The sequence below is a fragment of the Astatotilapia calliptera genome, chromosome 12, assembly GCF_900246225.1.
Source record: "Astatotilapia calliptera chromosome 12, fAstCal1.2, whole genome shotgun sequence".
Taxonomy (NCBI): domain Eukaryota; kingdom Metazoa; phylum Chordata; class Actinopteri; order Cichliformes; family Cichlidae; genus Astatotilapia; species Astatotilapia calliptera.
This window is the reverse complement of record NC_039313.1, coordinates 23,530,250-23,550,716: the sequence shown is the minus strand read 5'-3', so window position 1 is coordinate 23,550,716 and position 20,467 is coordinate 23,530,250. Positions and strand designations below refer to the sequence as shown.

The window sequence follows — 20,467 nt, the reverse complement described above, 5'->3', positions numbered from 1 at the left end:
CAAGGGCTCCATCCCATTACCTCTGAGTTAATTAAAGCCTAAGCAGTGTGCCAAACGGTGAATAAAGATGCAGCAAAAGTGCAAAAGGAAAAAAGGGGAGCCCGAGTAGGGTACGGTGCACTGGGATGGAGGGTTGACCTGCTTTTTTTTTTTTTAGTCATTGTTGAGGGATGCCACATTCCAAGAATGAGCAGATGGCTATTATTTTTTTATTTGCGTCTATACCGGGCTTGAAATTTCCATTACCCTGGCTCAGGCACTCATTTTCCAGTGTGGTTAGCCTAATTCTGCTTTATTAAACATTAAAGTCTTTGCCACCGTCAGGAGGGTTTTGCTGAAGACGTTCTCACGTTAGCGCTGAAGGATAATGCAGGCATAAAAAAATGACAGCTGTGTTTGTTTTTTGTTTGGCTGCCCCCTCCAGTTTAAATGCAGCCCTGATAAAATCATACTTGTCTTTAAATGTGATTTTCTACACCTACAGTGTCATGCCCTGTGGTCACTTTTTATAGGAACGCTAATCCAAACCACATCACCTCGTTAAAGCAATTTCTCCTTGTTAAACGAACAGAAACAGCATTGAAAAGACAGACTTGAGATATTTCTTTTAAGAAACAATTTCAAATGTTTATTTAACATGTCAGAGAAGGGGCACACACTCGTGAATTAAAAAAAAAAAAAGAGGGGTTGGGGGGGAGAAGGGGGTTGCAATTATTGGCCAGTACTAAGACTTAAACTTCATACTAACATTAATCAGGTTTTGGCTAAAGTAAAAGTGTGTTTTTTGTTTCTTTTTTGCTTTTATAAAAGAAACTATGTACATAGGTTCATTTATACAAGAGGTTCATTGGATAAATGCATCAAAAACAAAAACAAAAAAACAAACCAAAACAAAAAAAAGAAACCAGTTCTGCAGTAAACTTTACAAAAAATACATTTTTGTTTTCATTGAGAGATGTAGAAAAGGAGACGGTCAAATATTGACCAATAATATTTCATCCTTTTCATTATTTAGAAAAAAAAGTTGTTCTAATAACTATTTTTTTTTAAAAGAAAAGCAATCAATATACAGCACAATAAATGGGGAGGAAAGAAAAATTGCCTTTGTGAATTCATTCAGTTGGTTTGGTAACCAAGGAGAGGGGCTGCGACTGGAACAGGGCATGATGGGAATGAAGGGCCTGGTGGAAGGGCGAAGGGGGAGACAGCATGGAGGGGTGCAGAGAGGTGAAGGGGATTGGCCGGGTGAGGATGGGTGTGTTTGACTGGCTACCTGAAGTACCAACGGGGATGGACATGGTGGGTTGGGAGGAGGAAGAGGAAGGGGTGGAGGAAGAGGAGGATGAGGAAGAGGAGGATGTGGACCCGGAAGCTTTCCCGGGTATCGAGAAGTGGTGTTGCATGCGCCCCTCCGGTTTGGTGGTGAGCGATAGCGGCTGGGCCTGTTCAGAGTGAGTGGCAGCGGGGGCGGCGGGGGAGGCCAAGGCTGCGGAGGGAGTGGCCGGTGAGTCCAGCATGCTTCCGTGTGACGACGCGGGGCTGTCGCACATCTTCTCCGAGGTCAGGTACTGCACGCACTGCTTCTTGCTTCTTATCGAGAAGTCTGCGGGGAAACGAGGAAAAGTGAGCAAACTGAATTATGGATCCGCCGCTGACTTCAAATCTGGTGCAAGTCCCTTTATGCCACGTCCGACAGAAGTGAATGAGTGATTATTTAAGCAATGAAGCACGATGTTAAAGTTAGAAACAAGACCTTTTTTTAAACTGACAACAAGAAGACTGAAACAGGATGTTCACAGCATAATACGAATGGTATGTGTGCATGGATCAAAAGAGGAACAACACAAAATGTACACAAAATGTGCACTAAAGAGTGAAAAGCTCCCTTTTTTGGCCAATTTGCCGTGGTAACTTGATTGCACAATAGCAGACATACCTACCACTATTAGCAATGAACCTCATAAGCTGCTTGTCAAAGTATAAAAGCAGGGAAAGGAGTTAGTTAGAGCCAGCGAAGGACAAAATTCACGCAGAAATAAAAAAAAAGGGGGAAAGAAAATAACAGAAGAAATGTGCAGTGTCAGGTTGGGCTTGAGCTCTGCAAGAAAAATAAAGCCCTCGCTGTTAGTTCCTACAATTTTTCTTTCTTCTCTAATGTGAGAGGGGAAAAAAAACCAAATAAAGCCAGTCAGGAAGAAAATGGCCCCTTACCCTCTGGTTTTGAGTCTGGTTTATTCTCTCTCTTCCTCTTTTTCCGCTTTCCCTGCACACATGAAACAATGCTGTTAAAAACAGTTTTTTTCATAGTGAAAGCAAACAAAATTCACCGACTTCACTTCAAAGATTAAAAGGGCAGTTTCTATAGTCATAGCTGGACTGAACTTTAAAGGGAAATGAATTTAAACATCATCCAGTCACGATATGAAACCTGAGAACAGAAATGTGCCACTCACATAGTTATCTCGTGCTGACCATCCCGGATAGAGCTGGGAGTGAAGTTGCCTCTCTTTCCTGGCCAGCTCATAGTATTTGGCTTGCTCCTCTCTTGACAGGGAATGCCACTGTGGACAGAGTATATCAAAGGACATTTAAACACTCTCACACACACACACATATATGTATGTGTAAACTCCAACGCCTTTGTCTGCACTGCTTACCCGTCTTCCAAGGATCTGGTTGATGGCCGCGCTCTCTTTCAGAGTGCACTCTGCCACCACTTTGGCTCTCATCTCCTTCATATACAGCATAAAAGCATTCAGAGGCTTCTTGATATGAGGCTTCTTGTCCTCTTCTTTCTTGGCAGGAACGGGGGACTTTCTGCTAATCCAAAACAAGAATGAAAGTAGCCGTGTGAATGACCGAGTAAGCACGAGTAGATTTTAGCATAACGAGGAGCAGCAATGAAGGCAGGTTTTGCTGAATCGTCTTACGCGTGCATCGAGGGGCTGATGTCACCGCTGGGCTCCTGCTTGATGGCCGGGGAAACTATGGCCGGATGAGGAATGCCGGTCTGGTGGAGGCTGTGCGGAGGTGGGGTGACCATGTGAGGGGAGAAACGGCTGGACACCAAGCTGGGAGGGCAAAAAGGGGGCAACGTTTTAACAGCGGGATGTAACAGCGTACCTCTGTCAGCTTGACATGGCATAAAAAAAAAAGTTCAGCTAACCTGGCACATAACCGCCCTGCCTCACCCTCGGGGTGAAATTCACTGTGCCTACTGCCTCCGTCTAGACTAAATTCATACACACAATGAGTAACATGCTTTCTTTTTTGTTCAAATAAAGACGTTTTCAAAAGGCCTTTTATTCACCAAAGGCTGAAGAAAAGTGGAGTGTGTTGTTACCATGGCAACGGCAGGGCTGTGACACCTGAAACCTCTTTCCTTACCACGTCCCAGACCGCGGAGAGCGCTCTGACAGCCGTCCACACAGAACACCTTTACAAAGTGTCTCTCTCAATTTCCAGTAGTTAATACAAAGGAGCATTGTAACAGACAAGAGGGGGAATTAAACTCCACAGGCCAGGATCAGTCACTCTAGTTAATGTTAAGACTGGAACATTCACCTCTTTTAAGTGTTTTAGCATGTTACACAGGCTGTCGTTAGTGACACCACACATATGTATTATATATGTGCCTTATTAACCTACATATGTGATGATTTCTAACCGTCACACTCAGCGACATGTGTTCAAACCAAACTTCTTGTCTTATAAAAAGTCTAAAAACAACTCAGTAAACAGGAGCTAATTCTCAGTTCATGTGTTATTTTCCTTTTTTTCCCCCTCGTCTTTGATATTCTTAATAATTTATACTGCATAAACAAACAGGACCCTTATGACTCCCCTGGTAATAAACCTTTACCAGCTATCCTTGTAAACATCCTACTTATTCCCCAGTGAATAACTCAAGCTGCTCCGAGTGATGGCATGCAGTCAAGCTCCGTATTTTGAAGATATTGCTTCCATTAGTGTTCATCATTGTTGCCATAAATTTTTATTCACGCTTTACACTTACGCTTTAAACTTATATCTTACTGATACTGTCGAAAGTGTTTCGTGTAACGTCTTCGTTTCAGCGGGTTTCTTCCTGGGTCAGAGAGCCTCACCGCGAGTTTATTTCAAATCTCCATGATAGCAGAAATTTTGGCACAATATTTGGCACACAGTGCGTCTGGTGCATTAAATAACCTTGTGTGAGGCGTGCTTTGATTGTTGCGAGTTCATTTCAGGATGGAGTTACACATGCTATTGATCACAGAGAACCCTCTGAATATTTCATCTCATACTAACACCGGAAGGCTCCCTACAAATCTTTCCAATTTTGACAGAGGGTCAGAGAGTTTAGTCTGAAGGGACGTGTTGGCTCAGATGAGCTTTGATTTGTCCTAATCGATTCTCAGCCCTTTCATCTCTTCAGTGTGTGTGTGTGTGTGTGTGTGTGTGTGTGTGTGTGTGTGTGTGTGTGTGTGTGTGTGCGCACACATGTGGAGTGGCTCAAAACACTGGCCTGACCACAGAAGTTTAGCTCTCAAAGAAAAGACAGGAGAGAAGCCCTGAATGCCAATAATGCATTTGCTCTATTTAAGAAGCTGAACCTGTCTCCAATAGACTTAGACCTTACATCCCTTTGTAGTCCTGACACCACTGCCTGTCCACCGTCTCACAGTGTTTTCTCCAAGCGGATATACTGCATTTTTTCTTTACATTCCTATAAATAAAGCAACATCCACTCCAAATAACATTTACAGTATTAACCACTGAAGTTAATACTGCAGGAAAAATGTGAACAGAGCATGCCACAGAGGCAACAGATATTAGATGTCTCCCTTCGGGAGGGCTGGGGTGTTACTGAACGTGATCCACTCACCTGGACATGGATGGATTCATTGCTAGCGCTGGATAGGGGTGACGGAATCCCCCTGGAGGGATGGAGTACATGTGCTGGCCCTGCCTGGGAGACAGAGGTACACGGAGTGAGCGAAGGCTGCAAAGTGAGGTGGATCAAACACAGCTGACAGCTAACCCATCAGCACTAATCCTCCCCTCATCAACTCAAATCCCCTGCTTGTGGAACAGCACCGCTGCAATTGATTACAGGACCCATGGCAAAACCAATAAATGCTCATAAATTCCTCTTGTCGTGATACTGTCATGATATAGTTCTATGCTGCCTTAAAACCTGGGTGTAGCAATCAAAAACTTTCTGGACAAGAAATACAATTTTTTTCCTTGCTTGACTTGAATTTTATAAATCATTTATTGCGCTTTTTAAAATTTTAGATCAGGGAGAAGCGGTCGAAAGTTGGCCACTAAGCCAGCGCAGCTAATTAGCTAACATCTCTGGTGGTCTGTTAATATGCATCATCACAGCAGGTGGACGCGCCCACAAAGCGAACTCATTCCAAGAACGTGACGCAAGATGGTCGTCAAAAAAAAATCTATTTTTTAGGCGAGCACATGTAACTGCAGCCAGTTAAAAGAGATATGATATGTATAAATAACTAAGTAATACATCTGGCTATGCAAACAGATCACAATGAAAGGAACGTACTGTGGCATGAGCCAGCTGAGAGGGTGTGCAATGGAACCGACTGCACCAGGAGACAGGGGGTAGTATGGAGACAGTTCTGATGGGTGAGGTGTCCGAGGAATACCTACGGAGGCCACAGAAAGATCAGTTTAATAGAAAAAAAAAAAGTCTATCAAACTTCCACAATATATGCCAAATTGTTTTTAAGGCGCGAAACTTTCAAGCCAATAAGATGTGCACTTATCCGTGCACATTTCAGTGCTTAATTTCATATTATTATAACACAACAACTGTAGTTTTATCGCCACTTTTCCTTGCAAAAAGATTCCATGTGAAGGTTAGTCCATCCATCAGATGCTTTACCTGTCTTTGGGTCAAGGATCTCTGGGGAGAGGTGCGATGGCGGCGTGCCAGGGGAGAAGTGTTCATTGCTGTAGGTGATGAGGGGCGTCAGCGGGTGGACATGGTGAGCATGCTGTACCACTGGGACTTTATTGGACTGAAGGAGACACAGAGAGCTGAAGGTGAGCAACAAGTGCCTGACATCATGATTGAAGAGAGTGACACTAATGTGTTTTTCTGTACTAGTGTTTTATTTACACATCAAAGAATTATTTATATTTGTATCTGAAGCAAACATTTTGTCTCCCATAAGTGCATGATTCACGCTGGCTATTGTACAACAGAAATGCACGCCATAAATAGGCCATAATTTGTGAATGCCCTCCATGGTAAACATCACAGTTTATGCGTGTGACTGGCCCTGTGATGCAATCTGGACCGGCACCAAGAAGCAGTAAAAAGGCCTCGCGGACACATGCCAAGATCATTACGGCCATTTAGCTGAGGAGAGAACTGTTTGTTCAGTCCAAGAAGAAAAAACAACGGTGCCACCGAGTCCAAAAGTCGCACCAGCAAGCCGCAAATAAACACAATGGGGCTAAGGTAAACGAAACGACCATAAACATGTGGAGCCATCATCTCCCACTCCGTCTGACAGCAACCACCACGGGCGGATTACAAATGCTGCTAATGTTGGAAAACCACTTAAAATTCTGTATAACTTCAGATAAGTGGTGACGAGCAGAAAGGCCAGCAACACGCAGAGTATGTCTTTCCCTTATTTCCACAATGCTTCACACACTGTGAAAAAACAAGAAAGCACACATCCTCTGTGAGATCTGACCAGCATTAAGAAAGGGATGATGAAGACAATAATAATAACCAGCGTCTCTACTTTCATTAGGCAGCACTCAGCCTAGCAGTCATTTCCCCTGGCTGCAGGGCTGAATAGAGCACTTGTTGGCTCAACTTGTCACAAGGGAGGGTCAAGGGGTGGGAGGGGAGAAAGAAGTCTTGTTCCTCCAGGCTAACCTTTCTTCAATATCCCTCCCCACCCCCTTCCCAACCTCTGTCTCTCTCTCTAACGTGGTCTGCCAGGGAACAAGGTTTGCATTGAGAGTCCTGTATGCTCTCTTGCTTCACGCTGCTAAGAATTGTTCCAAATGTTAGCTTTTTCTCTGCATCTTTTTTTTTTAAGAAAAAGGAAGGTCCAACCTTTTCCTCTTTAAAAAAAAAAAGTCTTTAGCAAAGTGGTTTCTCCTGTTTAAAGCAGGCTTTGATTCAGGTAATGCCAGATGGAGTGGGGAAAATATTTACTGGTGTTAAACATGGCTATATTAAGATCACTTTCCACAAGAGTTCTCTTTTTTTAAAATGTCTCCAGACTTGGAGGACGCGAGGTAAATGCATACGGAGAACGGAGGGCTTTGGATCGTGGTAGAGATGGTGTTGACTTAGTAGGTTAAAATCCTCGGTCCCACATGTCATGTATATTTGAGTTGTGCTTTGTTGTTCCACTTCATGTACAATATGCCGACTTATGAATTTCCCTATATTGTGAGAGCTGTTTGAGACCTCTAGACCTGGGTGCCAACACATTTTGGGAAGCAGTTCAGTGAGAATTTGAAATGATACACATTAATAATTCATATCTTGGAATACATGAATCGGGCGCTCCAAACATATTTCTAAGTTTGAAGGCACTAGTTTCAAATCCAGGCTGCTTCCAGCCTGACAAAATGCAGAGAGAAATGCCGTGTGCAGCTTCCATGGACGCAAAACTATTCTGACCTACATGCTACCTGTTAGAGCTTCTCTGTTAGAGATGAAAATGGATACTTGAGCTAGCAAATTCCTTTTTTATTTCGACATATATTTTTAATTAAATGAATAGAAATCAGCATAATTGTAAGCTAGTTTAAATTAATTAAATTCCCCAGAACTCAGACATCATAACTCAAAACCAAACAACTTGTTTATCAGTGCCTTTTTTGGCTCGCTTTATGTCCGGGGTAATATTCCTCAAGCCCGTGAAAACCATCATAGGCGTAGTATTATTATCCACAAGCCAAGTGTAAGAGGAAAACCGCAGGAGTCATGAGCCACGTTTTAAATACAAACAACACATACAGACGCTGTCTACGCCAGAAAGATACAAATCTTTACATCGATGTGCTTGTTCCAAACATGCCTGCAATGGTGCATAACCCTCATCTATCCAAGTAAAAACACTCGGAGCTGCTCATCTGAAATAGCAACAGGAAGGTTTAAGAGAGAGAGAGATGGGGGGAAAACAAAAAACAAAAAAGCCGGTGCAGAGAAAAGATGTCTGTCTCTGAAGAGGGCTTAAAGCTAAAAAGGCCGAGGTGGCAGCACCTAGCCTGGCTGTCCAACTTGGAACGGTGCTAAGAAAAGCACAGTCCTTGGTCAGTGTGGGTGGAGGAGTGGATTTCATTCAAGCAAACATGTTTTTGGATCCTGCACATCTGAATTGAATTACTAGGCAAACAGCCGATGGGGAAGAGAGCTTAGAACAAACTGAATAACCCCGCAGCTTTGTGTGTCTTTATGCTCGGCGATTCTGGGTGGGAGGCTCAGAGGCCTTTCAAAACTCGAGGAAAGACGCCGTGAAAAGAATGCCTGGCATGCTGAGAAATCCGAGCCTTGTTTGTCAACGCCAACAGGAAGCGGACGTGAAAGGGGACTGACCGTGTCGTACGGTTGTGTGTCTTTAAAATCAGCCACTCCAAAAAGTATGCCATTCATCACAGGCAGTGCGCGCCTTTGCGACTGGTCATCGCCTCTGACAAGGTCAACGGCATTATAATTCTAGGTTAGAATAATACGGCATCAGATTACTGGAGTGAACATCCTCAGCAGTCATTAAATAAATGAAGAGAGCTAGCAAAGTCAGCACCATAAATATGGCTGTAAACACGGACAGATCTCTCTGGAGCCTAACCAGCGATAAATATTTGTAAATTATCAGACAGTAACATTACTTTCTGGTGAATCGGCCACTAATAAACAGTATCTTTTCACTCAGTCTGCCGCACTCGATCTGAGTACGCTCCTCTAAAGAGTTCGACTGGAATCAAAGCACTGGTTCCTCATCACATTTCTGAAGAGGATCCTGTCTCTGCAGTGGCCCAGCAGGACTGCAGACCTTAGATCAGTATTCAGTACAGTCCTCCCAAAGCCTTTGATTTCATGGATCTCGGTTGTTCGCTGCCTAATGCAAAACGAGAAAATCTCACCGGACTCCCAGTGAAAGGTCTGTTAAAGGAATATAGGTCGAAGGCAAATATGTGTATCGCTTTGGGGAGGGAAAAAAATGTATCGTTTTTATTTAATATTTCTTCTTAAAATGTTTTAAGAGCCCATAGATGTAGAAATTACACCAGACGCATGTGGGAAGACAAAAAGGCATCTCTGGAATCTTGCTCTCTACCATGCCACTTTGATTCATTTAAACAATTCGGTGACTAAGTAGCTTGTGATACGCTGACAGGATCAGGCCCCTTGGTGCCGTGATTACTCCATACCATGTTGAAACAAAGAGGGCGATTCTGTCAAGCGCAGATCGGCCCATATTTGACGACTGAGTGTGCTGTAATCCAGTAAGCATCTGAGGGACAGACAGCCAGTTCTGTCTGATTAACGAGTCACAGCTTCTCTGTAAAACAGATTAACAAAACTATTCAGTAATGAGACAGACAACAGGTCTAATGAATGAATTACTGCAAGTAAGTACGGCAAGGCTTGTGATCACTATTAGCAAAGTGGGAATCGATATATTATAGAAGATTCCTCTCCTCTCCTCCAGCTGGGTCACTACTGATGGGCTGACAAGTTCTCCATACTGCATCACCTGGCCCTGCAGCGCCTTTGATGCGTTATTCATGAGGCAAGCCTCTGAACACAGGAGCTGAAATGGGGGTTTTTGGGGTTCACTCGAGTGTGCATGTGTGTGTGTGTGCACGAAAGACACGCTGTGGTATGTTCATGAAAAAAAAGCTTGTTCCCTTCTTCCCAGTCCTCCAACCCCAGCATCATCATTACTACCAAAAGCAATACCAACTGAATGCTAAACAAACCTGTCTGTTGAATAATTGAGGATCTCGGGCAAGAGCAGGCTTCCGATTAGCATACAGGCCTTATGGACCCAATCTGTGGCAAGATGGTCTTTCCCCGGACCCACCGAACACAATTTCTATTCACCAACATCTTTTCTTGTTTCATTCACGCCAACAGAATCGTCAGAAATGTCAAAGCAATTTTGCTCTGGCAACACCGATTGGTAGAAATTTGAAAGTGCATTGTCCCCCCCCCCCCCCCCCCAAAAAAAGTTTCACATATCAACATGTGGCAACTGGCTAAAAGTTATTAATGTGCAGAAGAGCCTGACTGAGCAGGCCTCTCCATAACAGACTGCAAAAACCTTATCAGTGAACCCAGTTGTCGACATGCTTTTAAAATGCATGAATACGCATATCCCTATAAGCAGGCCCCAGCAGATAATCCAAACTGTGGCGGTCCATCTTCACATAAAAAAAGAAGCAAATCTAACACACGCAGGGAACAGGTCCGCTTCAGGAGTCCCTGCTGGGGTCTCCTCAGCGTCTCCTTGGGTCTCTCTCTCTGGCTCCTCTTGGCCCTGGGCAGTAATCCCTGGCCCCCCGTGTGTGCCCATCCGCTCCCCCTGCTCTCATTAGTGCAGTGTTGGGGCCTAGGGAGCCTGCAGGCCTGGGGAGCCAGCCTGCTGCTCCCCTCCCACTCTCCTTCTCTCTCCTCGGCTGGAGTAATGAGCACATAATCAGCCTGGCTCCCTGTCAGCAGCAGCACACCAGAGGAGTATGTGGGCACCTGGCCCAGAAGGGGGGGGGGGGGGGGGGGGGTGGTAAGGGCACAGCGGGGTGTTTCACTTTTTATCCTCAGTGCCCACAGTGCGCCGTACCCAGCGTTCGATCTACCCACCCCACATCAAATAACCCTGTGGTCCCAGGTCACAAGATAGAGCGTAGCGACTTGCTCATCTAGATGACAAAATGAAAGCAGTTACACTTTCAGTGAACTTCCCCATCACTGACACTGATTTAGCGCAAAAAAAAGCATAATTATTTTTTCCACAAGTGTTTCATACGTGACATTTGACAGCGCACCGCCCGTGCATTACAGCCGTCTTAACAGTATTAGCATTAACAACGCCAACACCAGTACAGAGCTTGTACAGATGTTGAATTTAAAGGCAATTTCCAAGTTCTGCTGTGCATATACAGAAACATTTTTTAAACATTTAAATACATAAGAAAAGAGAACACATGTTCCAAACTTCCAAAGAGAAATACACAAAAACAAATGATACTTTGTATTCAGACAGTTTTTGCCAGAAAACGATCCCTCGCATTCTCAGACTTCTACATTGTTTCTTTCTGTACTAGCTTTTCTGGTTTAATGACATTCAAAGACATGAAGGCCACAAGACACAATAGAGTCACATAAAAAGTAGCAACAGCTACTGAAGGACAGAACAGAAACAATCCAACCGCAGAACTAAACCTCAGTCAACGTTCTTTAATTTCCTTTAATCCAACTGCCATCATCGCATTCATTTCTGTGAATTATTGCTCACTACAATGGGGATTCAGACAATTTTATAGTGTTCAGTACTGGCTAAACAGCAAAACTTCACCAAGCAGCTGCTTAGAGTCTAAAAGAAAACCAAAAAGGGTCACTGATAGGTCAGCATTTTTCCTAATAGAATATCTTTAATTGAGACATAAAGTCAGGACTGCAGTCCCATGAGCAAACTCTGTTTTCTTCACAATTTCCCATTAATTGCTCTCAATGAGGACTTTGTCAAATGCATCAGTGCAATTACAGGATTCAGAGGATCAACCGCAAACACAGCAAGCATGTCTAGTCAGGATTTAAGGTCAAGGGGGCTGAGTCACGGCGACTGTTTTCGACTACAGAGCAGTGACAATGGCTTCCTACTCTCTGCACTGTTTAAAAATTGGCTTCCTGAACCAGAAAACGCCCTGATACAATCATGCAGGTGAGATGCTAGATAGTAAACTTCAGGCTCCACGTTATCTTGTGTTTTCCATCTGAAAAAACACACACATCCCTCAGTGAAGCCACAAACCAAACAGGTCTGCTGAGACCCCGCATTGTCTAACCCGAGTGAGACACCATCATGATTAGCTCACACCTGTGTGGGAAAGTTGAGGAATGGCAGGGAGGATCAAACTTGAGAGATTTATGCTGCAGACTGAGTTATTGTGGTAAAGACAGACAGGCTGCTGAGCAGCTGGACTGCGGGTGTTGCAGGCTGTGGTGGGAAGCTGCACATGGATGGGTGGGAACCGGCAGATTTGCATGCACACGATAACTTCATTATCGTGAATAATCGCATTACGCTCATGGTCTGATTAAAGCATTTATACGGCTTGCAGTAAATTGATTCCCTCAATACATTTATATGATTTGTCTGATAATTGGGTTAATGTCTTGTAGGATGCAGCCGGGAGGAAGCATCTTATTAGCGCCACAAAAATAAGGGAGGGTAAATAGTGGGACTCTGCTGGTGTGCACATTAATGGATTTGCTGAGCTGAGTTGTGCAGTGTGTGAAATTCTACTCCGTGTTTATTTCTTCCCTCATGCAAGCTGTTCTGCTGCTTGTCAAGCAAGCACTTAACTTATTCCACAATCTTTCTGACGCACGCACTGAAGCAAACCTGCGGAAGACGTCCGACACTTGCAGCGTGCACGTGCAGCAATCCAAAGTGTTTGTCAGTGATCGGTAATGCCAAGAATTCGGAGTCGAACCCCGCTTGCACATCTTATCGTTGTTTGGGTTGAATTTTGTTCTGTTTTGAGATTTACTTACTAAATGGCCAGGTGTCGGAGAGCGAGAATCCTTTAGTCCTGCAGATCCGGGGACATCTAGAAGTGGCCATTTCATCTGCAAGTACTGCAAGTGAGAAAAAAAAAAGAAGCAGCGTTGAACCACAGCAAGTACACACTACAGGGAAAGGGGGTTACAAAAAACAACCAAAAAACTGAAAATAAAATATATGGATTTAACAAAACGCATTCAAAAATAGAGTCTCGTGTGCAAAAGTCACTCTCTAATGTGAGTGTAGGCAGACCAATCTTTTTTTCCGCACAGTGCAAAAGTGGCATAAAATGGTGTCAAACCCACAGAGATCTCCAGCAGACACCTGTACGAGACCCGCAGTGCTGCTGGAGTCTGACAGTGAGTTCTGGCACAGCGGAGAGTAGGAAGAGCGATGTGAACACAACGGACTGGTGGAGGACTGTGAAATTGCCGTTTGTCAGGGAAAAACAAGAGGCCAGCTGTGGGCGCCCATCGCTGAGCGGGTGGGAAGAGACAGCTGGAAGGAAGAGGAAGAACCATCTAAAGATCAGCAAAAGACTCCTGACTACCCACCTCAATCCGTATGGCCCTTTGACCTGATCGCAGCCCCTGCTCGTTTCTTTCTTCTCCACACTTTTTTCAAATATGAAAGTAATCATACTCTTTTTTTCTGGCATTTGCTAGACAGAAATCTGCAACTGCTTGTCAGATTATTACTGTTCTTCTCTCCCTTTGTGAGAAATGCGCTCAAGAAGAGGTTTTACTGCTCGATGCAACAAACTGAGCATTTTGTTTTTGTCCCACAGCAATGAAGATAGCATGAAGCCCGAGAGCTCCAACCATCTGGTTTATGAATCAGCTTAAATACCGGATACAGCAGCTTGTCATGCATGTGGATTTTCTCCCTGGTACAATTTAAAAATAATCAAGAGTTTTATTTTATAGGTAGTGTTGTTTGTTTTTCATTCATGCCCATGTCGAGTTGACACATAAAGCCTTCGCAAGTCATTGTTTCGGTAGCGTTATAAATTCTGTCACATGTTGTTGCGCAATTTCCCCATGCATCCACTGTTATCAGTCTGCAGTGAACTAGCATTGTTTTATAAATAAGACTCCATGTATGACTTCCAGTGCAAAAAAAAGTCCGCCCACTGGAAACATCTTGCTAATAAAGAAGGTCATTAATAGTACCCGTCGCTTAAAAACATTTAAAAAATAAATTTTTTAAAGCTGGACAAAATCAGCTAAAGACTATATGCAAAGCTTTGTCCATTTTCTGAAAGTCGGTGCAGGATAAATGATGACAAAGAGGCAAACTAGAGGAGTCATGCATTCAGGTTTTGATTTTTAAAACTCCATTCATCACTCCGGGTTTGTAAGGAGGAAGGAAGCTTGGATGGCTGTGGGTTAAAAATGGAAAAGACATTATGGCAGGAGAGGGAAAAGGGAGAGGAGGGAAGAAAAAAAAAACATTTTCAGGAATTAGTTTGTCGGAGCAGGCAGAGGGTATTGTTTCCTGACAGCTGGGGTCCAACAGAGCACTAAGGTAGGGGGAGGGGACCTTTTTTTTCCCCTTCGAAAAGGGGGGAAATTCTTGGAGTTGACATCAGCCCTCTTCATTTTCACTATACTGCTCAAGGCTGAATCGTAGGTTCCAACTAATGGGCCCAAGTCCATACAACTGTCAGGAGGCAGTTGCTTTTAAAGGCTGCTAGCTCCCTATTGAAACTTTACTCTGCTGTGTGCATAGTGCCTAATGAATGCTACTCTCCGGAGAGAAAATCCAAAACAATGCAGTTTTCTCTGTCTAATCTATGTCAATCATGAATCCTTCCACAAATGAAACGAGCGCTATTGTGAGCGTTTGGTCTGGCCCGGCCGTGCCCACTCCAGCTCTCCCACCCAATCCATCCCTTATTTGACAGCTTCTGCCAGGACTGAGGAACATGCCCCCGGGCACTTTTTTCTGAGCACCTACTTTTCTTTTAATTGCCAGTGTGCCCTATGTAGCAACTGTTCACACACTCCCCGAAACATCCAGCCAGGTAATGCCAGCCGCACACTGTCACATTAGCTCCAGTCCACACTTTGAGCTACACACCGCTCACTCATACATGAGAGGGAGAGAGGGAGGGTGCTCGAGTCTGTGAGTTGCTTCTGGAAACAAAAGGTGAGGAATTGGGGGCCATGCTGCTTAGCAAAAACTTTCTCTGTGTTGCAGTGCAGAAGGAAAGAGAAAAAAAAAACAGGTAAAGTGTCAGAAGAAAGTTTGCACTGCAGAATAGGAGCCAGCATTTTTTTAAGTGGCTGATTCAAATGCCGTGGCTTAAGCGGTACTAGATGTTTGTAAAACAGTGAAACAGGAGATAACCTAATATAAATTAAACTGCAAGACATTTGGAAATGCTTTACACGCGCCCTTATTTTATTAGAAACAAACGCAGCCATATGGTTGAGGTCTCATAGCAATGCCTATTTCAGCATGGGGGCTGGAAGCTCTGGTAAGCACACTCGGACAGAGTACTGAAAGAAGTGTGTAACTAAAGTGAAGTTTAGCTGATCCATTTTCGTAACTCTCTAATTGTCTTCCAGCCTTCCCTGCTGCCTCCAACACTCAGAATAGACATCAGTAGAATGTGCTACTTTTACAGGACCCAGATGCAACAAAGGTGGCAGTGATGCCACTGAAATTTTCCAAAAAAGCTGCACTGGAGGCGTTTGGGTTTTTGAACACAGAGAATACAACATATGCTCGGGGGCATGTGGCCTGCCAGAGCTGGGTTCTAATTGTTACATTGCTCTCACAGAGCAGAGGAAAACACAGCCAAGAGTCTTTGTCATCTCTGAAGTGTGCGCTGCCATACTCCAGGCCAACAGCGGAGCACGGAGAAGAGACAGATGTCTGGACATTTGCTGTCAAACTAAGTCAGAGAGTCTGCCAAAGGGACAGAAAAAAAAATCCAAACTTTTGCTAACAACTATCTGTTAACTTAAAGGTCGCACTGAGGAGTCGTGTTAAGCGTAAATCTAGGTAATGTTAATTTTGCTATATTATCTAAAACGGATTGCAGGATTTTGCATATGTATTGGTGGCGGTGGATCAGGAAGTGGCTCAATACATGGACCCCCACCAAATGTTACTTAGTTATAAAGGGCATAAAATGAAGCGCTGTTTGAATGTGCGCGAATGGGCAAATGTGGCTTGTGGCAAAAAGCGCTTTGAGTGGTCAGCTGGAGTAGGAAAGAATTATATGAGCACAATTCCATTTACCATTTAGCATGATATGCTCAATTGGATTAACTCACTCAAATCAACAGAAAAACAGTCAGACAGGCAACAAATAAAGGAGCGAATATGCATAAAGTGGCAGCTCAGACGCGGCCTGGTGCTTGTAAAAGCGGCTTCGCCCAACTTGCGGTGAATAGCCGAGCAGCAGGAATGCCTCCATGGATCACCCCGGCAGATAATGTCAATCACCTACTGTGTGGAGAACTCCTCCCCATTGTTTTCTTTTAACCCTCCTCCCCAACAGAAAACAAATGGGCCACACAGCTTGCTGTTTGGCTGAGGTGTTAATTACCGTCCCCCCGGCCCATATGAACAGCAACTTCAGACAATAACCCTGTCAGACTCCCGGCAGGAACAGTCCCTCCCAGGTTTTCTCTGCTGATATCACCTGCTCCACGCGGGGCTATTGACACCTAAACCTGATCTATGCATGAAACACAATTAAAGACTTTAAGGCACAAAGGAAAGTGTGATAGGTAGCACCCGCCTTTGTCTCAGAGTTTGCATTAAGCGCCATTGTTTGTCGACATTAAGGACAATTACGCAGACAATTGTTAAGCAAACCTTGGAAGTCATTGTGCTAATTAGCGTGTAATTGATGGGGAAATGACAAGCGGCTCAGCTGGTAATACCCGCAATACCGTCTGCGAATGAGGCTACTGCCTGCACTGAATGTGGACTTTTCAACTGGTCCACTATGAGGTAAGTATGCATTAGTAGCGGTGGTAGGGAGGTTGTTAATTAGAGGAAGATTTAAAAAACCTAGTTTGGTGAGAGTGTAAGTTATGGTGATATTTCTATTGCAGAATACATGGAGTATAAATACAGTTACATTAGGCACCCATAAAAAACTTTTGGGGTTGAAGCCTGTCGTCTTGGTTTATACTACATTAACCGTGAGAAGCCCGTGTTGCTGCACTGGAAATAGCATGCTGCTAATGGCTACCACATTTGAAGTGTCCATTAGCCCACAGAGGAATGAAGTTAAGTGACTATGACAGGGGCACTCCCTCAGTTTGCCAGGCTTCTATTGTGACCCGGTTGGTCGTCCTGCACTCTTATTCACAGCCAGTAGAAAAACTGGGTCAAAGGTCAGACATCCAGAGTGCTGTGGTTTCTATGACGACGTGGCCTATTAAGGCCAGGCTCATTGGCCTCTTAACATGCTCTTGTACACAAAAGAACTATTAGTGCAAAAAAAGGGGAGCGAGAAGCGATGAAGGGAGGCAGCGCCGGGGAGGTCCTGACAGCGCAGCGTCAAGCTTCTTCCGACATTTCCAAGACGGTTCGTGCAGGATACGCACTGTATGTCAGACGTACGCAGCGATGACGTGCTCTTCCGAAAACAGGCAAGATACGTGGGTTTGCGCTTTTCTCAAAAGGTCTCAGCTTTAAATTACTCAATGAGCGATGCCGTCATATGACTACCTCATGTGTATTCTGCACAAGGCCAAACTCACCAGCAAACCGGGTTTATTTGAAAAGTCCTTGGAGTGAATTTACTGCTGTTTCAGTAATAAAACAGCATTAACAGAATACAAGGCCAAGACAAACCCCCATAAAAAGCTTCTTTAACATTCTGTCTCAGTGAGTGAGCTGCAACTTAAGCAGGCGTTTGCATTTTTGCAACTCAAGCAATTATTTGTTTCATGAGGCTACTCTTTTTTTTTTTTTTTGTCTTCCTTGAGCATGACATGGTCCTGAGTTATTACTTCCTGCATCTAGAGTGTAACCAACGTTAACTGCAATGTGTGTGTTAGAATGAAGCCGCCATTGTTCTCCTCCTTGGATTTCAGCTAATTTTAATCAGCCGTTTAAAGCTAAAGTGAGGGTACAGTCAGGAATAAGTGAGTAATTTTGTTACAGAGCACAACAGCAGGTCACATAAAAACTCACTGTGTAATTAGACGCAGGAGAAAATAATTATACATCTGGTAAGAGCAAGGCCATCTCATAAAGACAGAGAGTAGGGTGCAAAGCTATTCAAAGTTAATTATGTGAAGTCAGTTATGTGGTTTTCTGCACCTTTGGAGATCTGCTTTCGATTGTCACAAACGGCTCCCTGCTAATGTCACAATGATCCGATGTCAAGACAGGCTAGCCCTCTAATGTCCAAGATATGCTTTCTGCTAAACGACCCGCGGCATTGTTTGTCCAGTCGCGCAGGAACGCAACGTTTTTATTGTTTGGGGAGTAGCCTCGTTTCATTGAAATTCACAGCTGTAAACGTCTGTATAATTAACTCCAGAACACAACGTGGTTACCAGCAGTCGGCTGGTTGTTTACAGTAAAGCTCGACTTAGAAATCAAATCTAGGTGTGTGTGTGTGTCAACACTACGCCAATGACACACAAGTGAGACCTGAATTTTTCATTTATGACCAAACACAAATTGACCGGAGACAGCGTGGGTTACCAATATAATGCTGCGTTTTCTTGCCAAGGCGTTTAGGAGGCAATAATAAGTTCTGCATGCACCCCCACCCACTCGCGCTGAACGGGGCAAATACCACAGCGTGGTAATCACTCCCAAATACACAGGGAAGACATAAAAATAACCCCTCTCTTCTTTTTCCAGAAATTGCAAATAAATATTTACCCCCAGCCTCCGAGAGTAAACACACGTACGTCTAAAAGTGCACCTTTTTTTTCTCACTGACAGAGCACAATTGTTTTTCTCTCTCTTTTTTTTTAACTTCCCAAGAGTAGCTGACAGGGCTAGAGGAGAGGCAGCAAAGCGTCGTGAAGGGGGGCAGTCAGTTTTGAAAAACTGAGGTGGGCATAAGTGGGTGTAGTGGAGAAGGCAAGCGAGAGAGAGCGAGAGAGAGAAGGAGGGGAAAAAAAGAGCCTAAATTAAACACATTTGTTTCTGCTCTCACATACCACAAGTCTTATGAAAACAGAGGGCTGATTGTGTTCACTCTGCAAGTCCTACCCCCCTCCCCTCTGTCTCTTCACCACCACCCAGCTCCACTCCCCCAACCCCTGTCCTGAGCAGCAGCAGCCCCTAACCACCCCCCCAAACACACACACACACACACACACACACACACACACACACACACACACACACACACACACACACACACACACACACACACACACACACAGCTGCCTGCAGATGCCTCCTGTGTTTGCTCTCTTGAGTGCTAAAGCGCAAATCTCCAGGCCCCGCAGACTTCTGGGCCCTGCCTCATCTCAGTTTTTACTACCTGACATCCCTATCACCCCACTGCAAACTCCACTCCCTCCACTCTCCTCCGGCTCTCTCCTACTCACACACACACACACACACACACACACACGTTCAAATGCCACAGGTATGTTTCAGCCACAGTCAGTCCTCAAACACAGGGGACTCAGAGAGGGACTGAGGCCATATAATTTAAGGTGGCAAAGCTGTGGAATCAGTCGCTTTGACGTGGAATCAATTCATTTCCATCTATATGTCGCTGTTTTTAAGCTCTAACAGTCATGCAAACTATATTCAAAAATCGTTTGGCACAAAAGAAAGAAATTTGCTACATGTGCTACAATGTAGCTTTTGAATCGAACAGTAAAAGCAATCTCAAACCTCCACAATGTGTGACACAGCACAAAATTGCCATGACATTCCCCGGGATTAGTTATGCGTACTGTCAGCAGACTGCAGGGAGGTCTGGAAGACTGCCAGCGGGTTTTTTTTTTGTTTTTTTTAATACCTGAAACATTTGTAGAAGTCATTTCCTTACAGTCTGCAAGCTTCATTTTCATCGTGCTGATATTGAGTGCTAAATCACGATTTAGCAATAGGCTTGTCTATAACTTTGTCCCCATGCAGGGCTCTTCTTACATCTCTGAAACTCTGAAAAGCTTGAAACCCGTCAGACAAAACCTACACGTTCACGGTGTAAAGAAAAGCCTATAGAGGAATCACAAGGCAGGATGGGTCATTAGGTCCTTTACCTCTTCAAGGTTCACCAGGTCTCTTGAAAGCAAAACAATGAAGCAGGAACATGAGCAGAGAACCAATATCAGTTTATTTTAATATTGACTAAATCACTTTTTACATATTTTGGGAAAACATGTCCAGTTTTGAGCAACTAATATTAATTCATACAGGCTGTCACAACTTTTTGTAGAAAAAAAAATCTTCATGGCATTAACCAGACCACTGAGACCTCGAGGCTGGACATGCTACTTAAAACAATACAGCTGCTGCTATCTTTCACTTTCAATGCAATCTAATGAGAGGGGCAAGGTGATTATGATCAGGGGCTGCTGTAAATATCAGATTCCCTGGGACAGGGTTGAGGAGAGGCCCCCTTACAATTACATAGTATTCAGGAATGCAGAGCATGAACCACAGTAACAGGGAGCTGAAGACAAAAACGCTCACATCCCATTCTGAACGTTTAGCTCACACCATGCGACAGGGAAAAA

At 44.1% G+C, this 20,467-nt stretch overlaps 1 protein-coding gene across 3 annotated transcripts in view; it reads right to left on the bottom strand.

Moving 5' to 3' along the window:
* Positions 1–1,048: 1,048 nt before the first annotated feature.
* The window catches only part of tcf7l1b (transcription factor 7 like 1b), a 30,227-nt gene continuing 10,808 nt past the window's right edge, over positions 1,049–20,467 (bottom strand). Inside the window, exons 4-13 of one of the 3 annotated variants that reach the window (XM_026187232.1) lie at positions 12,767–12,850; positions 5,894–6,029; positions 5,552–5,654; positions 4,868–4,951; positions 2,931–3,071; positions 2,658–2,820; positions 2,454–2,561; positions 2,212–2,263; positions 1,941–1,965; positions 1,551–1,603 (exon numbers count right to left, since the gene is read on the bottom strand). In XM_026187232.1, the coding sequence (XP_026043017.1) occupies positions 1,946–1,965; positions 2,212–2,263; positions 2,454–2,561; positions 2,658–2,820; positions 2,931–3,071; positions 4,868–4,951; positions 5,552–5,654; positions 5,894–6,029; positions 12,767–12,850 (891 nt within the window). In that variant the 3' untranslated portion in view covers positions 1,551–1,603; positions 1,941–1,945. Of the gene's footprint in view, positions 1,604–1,940; positions 1,966–2,211; positions 2,264–2,453; positions 2,562–2,657; positions 2,821–2,930; positions 3,072–4,867; positions 4,952–5,551; positions 5,655–5,893; positions 6,030–12,766; positions 12,851–20,467 lie in introns of all 3 variants that reach the window. The other 2 variants (XM_026187230.1, XM_026187231.1) reach the window with 2 other exon arrangements.